General features: G+C 48.2%; 1 protein-coding gene across 6 annotated transcripts in view; it reads right to left on the minus strand.

Annotated features, from left to right (window-relative positions):
* Nucleotides 1–4,667: 4,667 nt before the first annotated feature.
* Nucleotides 4,668–13,095, minus strand: part of LOC126537162 (cholecystokinin receptor type A-like) — a 204,647-nt gene continuing 196,219 nt past the window's right edge. For 5 of the 6 annotated variants that reach the window (XM_050184336.2, XM_050184335.2, XM_050184332.2 and 2 more), the window contains 2 exons: nucleotides 7,003–7,200; nucleotides 4,668–5,049 (listed from right to left, as the gene is read on the minus strand). In XM_050184336.2, coding sequence (XP_050040293.1) covers nucleotides 7,082–7,200 — 119 coding nt within the window. In that variant the 3' untranslated portion in view covers nucleotides 4,668–5,049; nucleotides 7,003–7,081. Of the gene's footprint in view, nucleotides 5,050–7,002; nucleotides 7,201–13,095 lie in introns of those variants that run through there. The other variant, XM_055073757.1, reaches the window with a different exon arrangement.

Consider the following 13,095-nt stretch of genomic DNA (forward strand, 5'->3'; position numbering starts at 1 on the left):
TCCTTTTTGTGTTATTTATTGAATAACCAATTTCTTTTATTTATTCAATCATATTATCACCCGATTCGTGCCCTATCCCCCATAGTGGGTTTGTGCCATTAATTGAGGCTTCATCATCATCATCATCATCATAAAGTGTCCTGCCCTTTTTTATCAGTTTCTGCGGCTTGTGTATCGTGACTCCGGTGGAGGAGCGGGGTAAATGTTTGGGACGCCTGTCAACAGCCCAACATCAAGCCCAGGACGTTTTCCGTGTGGCGAAAAACCCGTTTACCCGTGCACCTAAATCTAAGCACACGGGTGTTTTCGCATTTCGCCCCCATCGAAATGCGGCCGCCGTGGCCGGGATTCGATGCCGCGACCTCATGCTCAGCAGCCCAACACCATAGCCACTGAGCAACCACGGCGGGTTACAGACGAGGGTTCCTTGCGCCGGCTCATACGCGAAATTGTTCAGCAAGCAATTAAGAAGCTCACTGCCACTCCAAATGAATGCACAGCTGCGTCAGTGGCTGAAGTTGTGCGCCAAGAAATAAAACAACTGTTTGCAGCTCCCGAGCCAAATTCACAGGCGTGGCAGCCCAGCTACGCAGATGTCCGTCGACCGCCAACTCCGATGCCGACGCCGCAGTATCACCAGCGGTCAGCACCGGCATCACCTTGGTACCATAGGGAACTGCCGACGCTACCACCGCTTCGCAGAACCGACATTTGGCGCACAGCTGACTAAAGACACTTGTGCTTCCACTGTGGGGAAGCGGGCCACATCTGCCGTTATTGCCCTTATCGCGTCGAAGGGTGCCAAGAGTTCCCATCCACTGCTTCTCGTCGTGCTTTTGACGGCGGCCAAGCGCACATCGACGCGAATTCAACGAGCTGGCAAGTGGGTTCTCCCGGTTACCGGTCGCGCTCCCCTTCTCCGGGACATCGTTTTCCATCGGCAAGACGCAGTTCCACCGCCGTGGCCCGAGGGCGGTCTCCCAGCCCACGCCGGTGAAACTGAAGGCCGCGACCTCAGGGGGGGAAGGCTGTCACACGTCGAAGTGCGGAAAATCCCCCATTGCCGTCGAACGAGGAGCCGATACAGCCGGATGATTTGACTACAGACGAGATTGTTAGCGCCGATGTTACTGTATCAATTGACGGCCACGACGTGGCGGCACTAGTAGACACTGGCGCGGACTTTTCAATCGTAACTGAGAAACTGGCGGACAGACTTCACAAAGTGAAAACGGAATGGGCAGGGCCGCACAATAGAGGTGCTGGAGGCCAGCTGCTGACACCGACTGGCAAGTGTACTGCAAAGGTCAGCATAGGGGATTCGTCATTCGTCGCAAGTGTTGTTATTCTCCCCGACTGCTGCAAAGATGTAATCTTAGGTATGGACTTCCTACGCGAGTACGGCGCCGTCATCAACATACCAGAAGGTAGACCTTTTCTGGGGAAAAAAGTGCAGAACTACAACGCAAGTGCTTGCGCATCATAGACAACGTGACCGTACCACCGTTATCTTGCCGTCTTGTTTCCGTCAGGTGCGACACAGACTACGATGGGGAAGGTATTGCCGAGCCGATAACTACGCTTTTGCTCACTCAAGGTATTGCCACGCCTGGAAGTCTCGTCAAGGTAATGCATGGGCAAACAGAACTACTGCTTTCCAACTTCAGCAAGCAACGACGACACATTGCAAAAGGCGCAGCAGTTGCTTATCTCAACGAGATTGCGGAATTCGGCGAATTCTTTGCATTACGACAAGGAGAGAAAGAAGCCTCGGCACCGTTGTCTGTTCTTGACGTGAGCGCGAGCTGATCACCAGCGGAAAGGCAGCGCCTTGTGGACCTGCTTCACCAGTTTCGCGATTGCTTCTTGTCGACATCCAGAGTTGGTCAGACGCCACTGACGAAGCACCAAAAGCGGCTAATAGCAAATCGAGGTTGACGAGAGAGACAGAGAAAAGACTGCTTTCTTAACGCCTGATGGGCTTTACGAATTCAAGGTCCTGCCTTTCGGTGTATGCTCAGCTCCAGCAACTTTTCAGCGACTCATGGATATGATTCTGTCAGGCCTGAAGTGGGAGACATGCCTAATATACCTCGACGACGTCATAGTTTTTTCGGAAACGTTCGAGATACACCTGAAACGGCTGCTGGCGGTTCTACAAACAATCCGGTCTGCTAGCTTAATACTGAGAGCAGAAAAGTGTCAATTTGGTTTCAAGGAACTCTAGTTCTTAGGTCATGTTGTAAGTCATCAAGGCGTCCGCCCTGACCCCTTCATAGCCACCGATAGTTGTCCGCGAGTGTAATTGCAATTGCCACACACCTCCTCGCTTCCCGCTCTTCCACTGATGCGTGACCACCTCACCTTTGCTCCTCAGCTCTGCCTTTTTTGACAATCCTGAGTGCCCTGTACGTCTTTTCGTCTCTCCTGGGGAGAGGGGAGGGTATTTCGAGCACAGAAATTGGTGACGTCCGGCTCCAAGTCTGCGTGATCTTTTCGCATTGATACGTGCAGCAGCCTTCGACTGATTCAATCCTGCCGCATCTTGATGAGTCGGCCAGGATGCGCCGTCAATACGACGCTTTCGCAAGGGTCAACGGAACAACTCGGAACCGCTGTACAACACTATTGTGATGGCTGACGGTTGTCCCATGGCACCTCTAGCCATTTCGACAACACTTCTCGAGCAGTTCCGGGAGCTCCTTTTACCGCATGGGATTGAACCACAACATGCCGCTTCCCATACAGTTTCGGGTTCCAGTGAAAGGTCGGAAGCGGAAGTTTCAGCAAAGAAGAAAACGTAAGAAAGGCATGTGCAAACAAATAATGCAAGAACAAATGCTTATAGGCAGAGGCCATGAAGCTGATTGCTCTTGTTCTCGAAGCTAAAACTGTGTTATTCCAACATTTTTTTGTCTTCTCGGTCTACTTAACGTCCTTTTTTTTCTTCTTTTGGCCATGGCTGCTGTTTCTGTAGCATCAATATTCAGGTCACGAGCGCTGCAGAACCAACACTACGCCAGGCGTAGGCCTGAACAATACCGTGCAGATGTCATCTCGAGAGCGCTGCCTATGCTTATTGAGCGTTGTGACCATTTCAGCTGCTCGTTATATGTTGTCCTATTGTGAAAAATATAAATCAACTCTAATTACAGCTATGTTTTGGTACATCACATGCACAAGAATTGATCTTGGTGAAAGCATCCGAATTAATACTAAGCTGGCGATTAAACCATATCAGCCTGTTCGTCAAGACAAATTGAGAGAGAGAGAGAGAGAGAGAGAGAGAGACGGATTGGTAAAGGCAGGGAGGGTAACCGGAGAAGATTCTGGTTTGCTACCCTGCACTGGGGGATAATGGCAACCTGCTGTTCATGATCTGAGAATGCCTGCCAAACGCACCCCAGCCCATTCTTATTCTTCTGATTATTTCAGTCTCATGATCCGGATCCGCAGTCACTACCTGTCCTAAGTAGATGTATTCCCTTACCACTTCCAGTGCCTCACTACCTATTGTAAACTGCTGTTCCCTTCCGAGACTGTTAAACATTACTTTAGTTTTCTGCTGATTAATTTTTAGACCCACCCTTCGGCTTTGCCTCTCCAGGTCAGTGAGCATGCATTGCAGTTGGTCCCCTGAGTTACTAAGCAAGGCAATATCATCAGCGAATCGCAAGTTACTAAGGTATTCTCCATTAACCCCTATCCCCAATTCTTCCCAATCCAGGTCTCTGAATACCTCCTGTAAACACGCTGTGAATAGCATCGGAGAGATCGTATCTCCCTGCCTGACGCCTTTCTTTATTGCGATTTTGTTGCTTTCTTTATGGAGGACTACGGTGGCTGTGGAGGCGCTATAGATATCTTTCAGTATTTTTACATACGGCTCGTCTACACCCTGATTCCGCAATGCCTCCATGACCGCTGAGGTTTCGACTGAATCAAACGCTTTCTCCTTCAAGAGAAAAGTTTATAACAGCTGTGTCTTACCAGTACTCACGTACGGGGCAGAAAGCTGGAGGCTTACGAAAAGGGTTCTACTTAAATTGAGGACGACGCAACGAGCTATGGAAAGAAGAATGATAGGTGTAACGTTAAGGGATAAGAAAAGAGCAGATTGGGTGAGGGAACAAACGCGAGTTAATGATATCTTAGTTGAAATCAAGAAAAAGAAATGGGCATGGGCAGGACACGTAATGAGGAGGGAAGATAACCGCTGGTCATTAAGAGTTACGGAATGCATTCCAAGGGATGGAAAGCGTAGCAGAGGGCGGCAGAAAGTTAGGTGGGCGGATGGGATTAAGAAGTTTGCAGGGACAACATGGCCACAATTAGTACATGACCGGGGTAGTTGGAGAAGTATGGGAGAGGCCTTTGCCCTGCAGTGGGCATAACCAGGTTGATGATGATGATGATGATGACTGGGGGAAGGGTGAGAGGAAATGAAGGACGCAAAGAATAGTGAAAGGAAAACAGACAAATTGACTTGTCTTCAAAGTCAGTTCACTAAGGCACATAATAGGGAATTAGAATCCACACAGGAAGACGCTGAACTTGTGTTCTTGGGCTTATAATCAGTATCTAAGAAAAATTAACCTGTTAGAACCACTGCTCAAGCAATCAAAGATGCCGTAAACCAAAGAAACTTGAACAAGTAACTCATTGGGTAATGACGAATGAATAAAGGGTTTTATTTACACAGATGAGAGCCCATAGGGCGGGTGGGACGCACGAATACTTGATCCTTACACGCACAGGAGCAAGAGCCGCCCGAATGGTTGCCGAATGGCTGGCATTCGGTTAGGCGACACGACACACTTGTGACCATGGCACGTTCAGAAATGACCAGGAAAACAGAGAAAGGCATGCGCGCCATGTCCTTGCGAGCGTCGCCAATATCACACGATTACGGCCACGACACAGAAGCCGGAGGAAAAGCGAGCACAGGTGCTGGGATGCCAGCGCAGTGTGTCCATCTCCGCACCACAGTCTCGCGCTCACGACACAGCTCATCTGTCACCGGAGGACTCTTCCCGTTGTGGCGAATATCTGGCGACAAAAGAAAGACAAAAAAAAAATACAGAGGAGAAATGAGAATGAGTATCATCGAAAGGTAAAGACCAATATGTGTACTGCGAAGTTCGCAAAATATCAAGACAAGCGTTTATTTCCATATGAAAACGTTACTAAATACATCAACTTTTTCATGCGCACAACTGCGTCTATGAGAAAAGTTATTAGCGATAAAAAGGAACAAGGTCTAATAAAAAAGGCACCATATGATAAAAGCAGTGTTATTATTACCAGGATCGAATCAATAAGATTACAGGAGATAGATAGATAGATAGATAGATAGATAGATAGATAGATAGATAGATAGATAGATAGATAGATAGATAGATAGATAGATAGATAGATAGATAGAGATAGATAGAGAGATAGATAGATAGATAGATAGATAGATAGATAGATAGATAGATAGATAGATAGATAGATAGATAGATAGACAGACAGACAGACAGACAGACAGACAGACAGACAGACAGACAGACAGACAGACAGACAGATAGACAGATAGATAGATAGATAGATAGATAGATAGATAGATAGATAGATAGATATATAGATAGATAGATAGATAGATAGATAGATAGATAGATAGATAGATAGATAGATAGATAGGAGCTATTTAATAAATCCTGAAGAGGTTTACCTCGCGGGATGCCTAGTATGCTACGCCATACGTCAATGATGACGAAGGAAATGATACGCACAATACACAAAACACACCCCAGCGCCACAGCACGCACCACGCAAACTAATTGAAACTGAGACCACAGCCGCTGATGGAGGTCAATATGCCTTCGCAGCTCTCGGCGCATAAGCATCCTTAGCACGTGCCATAGCTCAAGGAATGATAGTCTTGGATGTATTCTCCCTGAGGAAATTAGGGTTGTTGTTTTTACTGTGAAGAGCTTGCAAGCGCAGGTCAAGTAGGCAGTGTCATTACGTACAGTTGTCATCGATATGAATAGAACTGCTAATTTATTTAACGATCGCCCATAATTCAGGATGCATGGGCTCAAATCTAGGAATTTAAACACAACAAGACTATTTGCTAAACTATATATATATATATATATATATATATATATATATATATATATATATATATATATATATATATATATATATATATATATATATATATACAGGTTGTCCCCCATAACTTGAGCCAAAGTTGAAAAAAATGAAAGTTAATTGTTAAGTTCATTTGTTAACAAAATGTCGTTTCTTGCACTAAAGCATACATGTAACTAGAACGCCAATGCATTTCTCCGCAAAGTTAGGGAATTTATATCTCGAAACTGGTGTCGTCCTGAGAATTCGTTCTAAGTGGATCCGCCTTGCGAAGTCCGCTGCTAGATATTGTAAATCGCAATGTGGGTCATAAGATATTTGGCTAAACAGTTAATTAGTAAATTATTGTTAATTAGTTGATATCGCATTTCAATTATTTGTCCAAGTAGCATCCGCCGCTTCGAGTAGATCGGCTCATAAACTAGAATTGAACGATCTGCCACAGACAACCTTTAAGAAATTTAAAAGTGTACGCTGAAACACCCTATATATATATATATATATATATATATATATATATATATATATATATATATATATATATATATATATATATATATATATATATATATATATATAGTGAATTAAGCAATTTTATGGTTAATTACGACGCATGCGTTCATCCCAAGAGTCAAGAGAAGACATCACATTAGGGTAAGAACAGACAAAAACAACAAAAACAAAGTCTACGTTGCTGGCACTTGCCACTATCCTGTTTTGCGATGGGAGTTGCATATACCACTCATCCAGTCACCTAATTATGCCTTATGCCTTGCCTTCTATAGCACGTTTCTGGAATCAGCACGCTATATGGCATGCTCGGCTGCTCACAATGCTAACGAAAACGCACGGGCGCATCACCTTGAAGCACGGCTGTTGATGAGCCTGCCGCAGTGCAAGTTATTTCCGGGCGGAAGCGAGGCCGCCCGGCACGGGACACTCATGACTCGGTGTCGCTGGGGTTGGCGACATCCAGGCGCCTGCCGCAGTACGTGGACATGTTGCAGGAAGAGGAGGACTCGCCGTCAGCGAGGGATGTCACCGGCCCCTTGCACACAGCTGGTGCACATGCAAGGAGAGACGTCATTGTCAGTGAGAAGATCCAAGCTTGGCTGCCCCGAATAATGAGGCACAAAAAAAAAAAAAACCTAACATTGAGGAACCAACTGAAAGAGTTAGCGCTGCTAAATACATTTCAACTATTGATCTCGTGCGGGGATACTGGCAAGTTCCGCTTTTAGAAAGTGCCAGCCGCTATGCCGCATTTATCTCACCTGTAGGCACTTTTCGCCCTCTCGCCCTCAGCTTCGGGCTGAAGAACGCGACGTTTAGCTTCTCTAAGTTAATGAATATTGTCCTAAAAGACTTGCAGGAGTTGGCCTTGCCATATCTTGATGATGTAGCAATTCTTTCGGGCAGCTGGGAACTGCACGTATCGCACATCAAGCAGGTGTCCTCACGGTTGAGGGAAGCAGGCTTAACGATGAAGCGCAAAAGTGTAGGTTTGGCTGTTCGCAGGTTACTTATCTGGGCCATGTTGTCGGCCAGGGCACGAGACGGCCGGCAGAGCTGAAAACAGCTACGATTGGAGAATTTTCACAGCCACGCACGAAAACAGACGTTCGTTCATTTTTTTGGGACTTGTGCGGTACCCGGTACTATCAACGGTACATTCCGAATTAGTCGCAAATGGCAAGTCCTTTAACGGACGCCCTGCGAAAGGGAGCACCGAATAGCGTGCACTGGGATAAGGACAAAGAGAACGCTTTCCAAAATTTGAAAACGCTATTGGTTTCTCGTGCTGTCCTTCGCGCACCGGACTAGGCAAAGGAATTCATAGTTCAGTACGACGCAAGCGACAGGATTATGGGTGTGTGGCTTAGTCAGGTCGGCGACGATAATGAGGTACATCCTATCCTCTATGCCAGCCGTAAACTGTAAGAGAGGAAACCTAAAGCGCTTCAGAGAAGGAATATGCTTGTTTAGTTTGGGCAACTAAGAAGTTGTCGTGTTACTTGTACGGAGCGAGGTTCATCTTTGAGAACGACCACTGTCCTCTGACGTGGCTCAATCAAATGTCACACAAAAATGGTCGCTTGCTCCGATGGGGCCCCAATCTCCAAGAGTACAACTTCTCCGTTAGATATAAGAAGGAAAAGTTGCATAGCAATGCGGATGGTTTGTGCAGGCTAATTTTAATTCTGCATTGAAGGGTCCCGCCTAAATTTTGGAGTCGATATTGCTAATTTTGTCAAGCCAAGAAGATCCCCTCTCATTTAACAGGTCTCCATCCATGATCGCTCAATTTGTCAGCACGAAATTGCTTCAAAAATTGGCGAAACGCAGCATTTTTTGTTTCTGCACTTATGTTTTCATTGAAGCCTAACGGGTCTAAAGTGAGATCCAAGATGCGTCATCTCGGCGAAGAGCTGTGTTGTAGGGTTCGTTTTGCAGTTGCCTGTCCTTGTTGGATGTTTCGGGGCGGTGTCATCATTTCACAGCTGGTCGCTGCAAGCCAAGGCCACCACCAGCCTGCCACCAGCCATTCTCTTCCGGCCCAGCGGTTATCAGCACTGGCCAGTCGAGATTTTCCGGGCCATGGAGGAGCTGTTACGAACGGCCTGCAAGGGTACCGACCTACACAATTTTTCCAGCCAGGCGCAGCTGCAAGGGTAGCGAGCTTCCAAGAAGCGACCATGGAAGCCTTCCCCACCTGCCGCGTCGACTCGTTTTGTAGCGACGACGGTGTGCCGCCCAACACCCCGTCGGCGCCGCTATGACTAAACGCGGTCGGTGGACCAAGTATTGTTAGTGAAATCGCCAACGCCTTCACGGTTCGACTGAAGCAAGGGGAATTCCTGGAAGGAGACGCTTTGCGGTGCCTTCTCACGGGCATTCGAAGACGACACACAATGTACAGCCGCGGCGGCAATTGTCTGCGGAGTTAACGCTGGGATGAAGAGGCGCCTAGCTGCTCGGGGCAATACACGTGTCTACGAGAACCCGCTCACCTCAGCGTGGTCAGTGAAACCTGTGCGGAAGTGTGTGTGTAAACACCCCCCCCCCCCCCCCCCCCTCAAAGGCGGGTGGGCTACGATGACTTTGAACGCTCCGAATCGGTAGCATTGAACGGCCGTTTTTCCGTGCGGCTGCTGAGTGTGCATTCCTCTTTCAGTCATGTTAGACAAATGAACTGTAACGTTCGCATGTAGATACTGTAAATAAATCCCATATTCCTCGTTCTCGATGAGAAGCAATTCTTCCCTTCAACAACGTCCTCAGCGTCGATAAGTTGGACGACGGTGTGGGCCAGCTACCATCTCTTTCATGCCCGACCCCAACATTATACCGGATAACGGCTATGGCTTTTGGCTCAATGTCATTTGAAGGTCGCTTACAACGGCAGCTGAAAGCAGTTCCAGACTTTCAGACTAACCCAACCTTTCACCGTGGCGTCAACAATATTTGCAGCGCCTTCTCAAAGCTATTTAATTACTTGCCAACAAGAAAGCACTACATTGCGTTCGAAAATAACCAAAGGCCTAGTCTGGTAATTTCTATTACTTTTTCTGTTACAGAAAATCCGACAAACGCATCACGTGAACATATTGTCCAGTCCGTGACGTCAGACTGACGTCATAAACGCTACGGTAGGGTATGACATTCGATAGAGCGCGTTTGGTCATCCTTCCTTCCACTGACGATAAAGTTTATGTTCTGTTAAATAAATACCAAATGAAGTTTTAGAGAGTAACTTACGTAACACATGGTGTTCCTCTAAAGAATGCCTCTCATCCACGCCCCTTAGCCTCCATATGTAAATTTCGACATGCAACCGCATTCGATCGCATCTGGAAGACTTTGTTGACATTTGTGACGCAAACAATGCTGCGCATTGTCGATTGTAGGGTACGCGCATGTTCAATGCACTTCATCATCGCCATCGATCGGAAGGGCAAACAACACGAGTACAAGCACCTATTTCGATACCGCTGCCGGAGTGAGAGATTCGAGCTTCCTGCAGCGGCAACAAAGCAACGCACGCAGCTGCCTTCGACGAGACACGCACACTATACGGCAGGTCGGTCCCAGCCTTAGTCTACATCTATAGGCAGTAAGCAGCGTTGGGCGACCGTTAAAAAAAATTAATTATGGGGTTTTACGTGCCAAAACCACTTTCTGATTATGAGGCACGCCATAGTGGAGGACTCCGGAAATTTCGACCACCTGGGGTTCTTTAACGTGCACCTAAATCTAAGTACACGGGTGTTTACGCATTTCGCCCCCACCGAAATGCGGCCACCGTGGCCGGGATTCAATCCCGCGACCTCGTGCTCAGCAGCCTAACACCATAGCCACTGAGCAATCACGGCGGGTTTTGAGCGACCGTGCTTCGGCTTCCACGGCGCTCTTCCTCAGCGTGCCAGTATCTTTCTTTACTATTTCGGCGACCCAGGGCCGAGTCGTGCCGAATGTCCCGAACCGCGACAAAAGACTGGAGGACGCTTAAGCTTCGCCCTTAAGAGTGGAGCATTAATAATCCCCAAGTGCTTCTCACGCTTCCAGACAAGTGCAGCTTATGTAACCGTAATATTTACCGGGAAGCGCTGGCGGAAAACGCTATGCAAGAAGGCGAGATTTCAGGTAAAAACGCTGTCTCTTGCGTGGGACACGATGCGGCGGAGGCGAGTGCCTTCTGGATATGTTGCAAGGAACCGGGTGCGCTGCTTTCTGGCTTTTGAGATTTGCGCGTGCAAATCTGGGAGGCCATGGCCGTTCTATGAATGTTGCAAACGCTGCAAAACGGGCTTGTCTATTGTTTTCTTTTTTAGTTTTCGCGTAACAGAATTAAATTTTCTCGTATATTCAAATTACAAACCGACGCAATCATGTCTGCAAGTTGTGTGTAAGTCGTACTTTAAGATTTTTCTACGTATTTTACTTTGAGAAATTCAATTAGTTCAGTTATTTCCTTGTGCCACGCGGAGCTAGGGCCTGCGTAGTTGGGTTTGCATGGTCCAAAATTCTTCCTGCCGAAGCGACTTCCAACGCCGGACACCGTTTGAATATACACAACTCATGGCATCGATACAAAACTATGCAAAGTCACATCATCATTCTACATAACAATTGTGTACACTGTATGTATTGAACAGCATCTTGTATAATCTGACAATTAGTTTATGTGTAACTGTGGTTTTTCGTGGGTCTATGTAGTTATATGTTACAGTGAATGTGGACTCGGACACTTCATTAAAAATGTGTCATGTGTACAATGCATCGTATTTTGCACATGTTATCGTCCTGGTGGAATTATGCCGTCATTGTAAATCAGTGTTCGTATCATCTTTTGTTGAAATAAACTTTTTCTAAACGAACTCCGACACCCGATTTTTTGCAGCACGGGGCCCCTAACGCTACCGCGTTAATATATTCTTGCACCGTCGCTCTATAGTGTGTCTACCTCCTTCTCCTCCTCTGCCTCGTGCTCTACACGCGCTCGAACTCGTTTCGGTGCGTACATCAGGCGCTGCGCGTCCCACCTTTGTCAGCTTGGCTCTCTGAATTGCTGCCGAAAGCGTCCGTGTTCTCCAATTGCTCACAAACTAAAAAACTCAGTGCCCTTCCACTCTGCGAGGAAGGATGACCAGAGAAGCTCTGTATGTGGGCACCTTAATGGCGAACTGCACCCTCCGCCACGAGTCGACTCGGCGTTGCACTATCTTCGGGAACGACCCACGTATGGCGAGTGCTTAACGCCTGCTTGACCTCCACCGCGGGTCGGGCCGGTATTGCATTATCTTCGGGATCGGCCCACGTATGGGGAGTGCTTAACGCCTGCTTCACCTCTGCCGTAGGTCGACCCAGCATTGCCCTATCTTCGGGATCGGCCCGCGTATGGGGAGTGCTTAACGCCTGCTTCACCTCCGCTGTAGGTCGGCCCAGCATTGCACTATCTTCGGGATCGGTCCACGTATGGGGAGTGCTTAACGCCTGCTTCACCTCTGCCGTAGGTCGACCCAGCATTGCCCTAGCTTGGGGATCGGCCCACGTATGGGGAGTGCTTAACGCCTGCTTCACCTCCGCTGTAGGTCGGCCCAGCATTGCACTATCTTAGGGTTCGGCCCACGTACGGGGCGTGCTTAACGCTTGGTTCACCTCCGCCGCGGGTCGGCCCCGCATTGCACCAACTTCGGGATCGGCACACGTATGGGGAGTGCTTAACGCCTGCTTCACCTCCGCCGTGGGCTGACTCAGCATTGCACTACCTTCGGCATCGGTCCACGTATGAGGAGTGCTTAACGCCTGCTTCACCTCCGCTGTAGGTCGGCCCAGCATTGCACTATCTTCGGGATCGGCCCACGTATGGGGAGTGCTTAACGCCTGCTTCACCTCTGCCGTAGGTCGACCCAGCATTGCCCTATCTTCGGGATCGGCCCACGTATGGGGAGTGCTTAACGCCTGCTTCACCTCCGCTGTAGGTCGGCCCAGCATTGCACTATCTTAGGGTTCGGCTCACGTATGGGGCGTGCTTAACGCTTGGTTCACCTCCGCCGCGGGTCGGCCCCGCATTGCACCATCTTCGGGATCGGCACACGTATGGGGAGTGCTTAACGCCTGCTTCACCTCCGCCGTAGGTCAACCCAGCATTCCACTATCTTCGGTATCGGCCCACGTATGGGGAGTGCTTAACGCCTGCTTCACCTCCGCTGTAGATCGGCCCAGCATTGCACTATCTTAGGGATCGGCCCACGTATGGCGAGTGCTTAACGCTGCTTCACTACCGCCGCGGGTCGGCAAAGCATTGCACTATCTTCGGGGTCAGCGCACGTATGGGGAGCGCTTAACAATTAAAAAAAATTATGGGGTTTTACGTGCCAAAACCACTTTCTGATTATGAGGCACGCCGTAGTGGAGGACTCCGGAAATTCCGACCACCTGGGGTTTTTTAAC

This window comes from Dermacentor andersoni, chromosome 4 (genome assembly GCF_023375885.2).
Source record: "Dermacentor andersoni chromosome 4, qqDerAnde1_hic_scaffold, whole genome shotgun sequence".
Lineage (NCBI taxonomy): Eukaryota > Metazoa > Arthropoda > Arachnida > Ixodida > Ixodidae > Dermacentor > Dermacentor andersoni.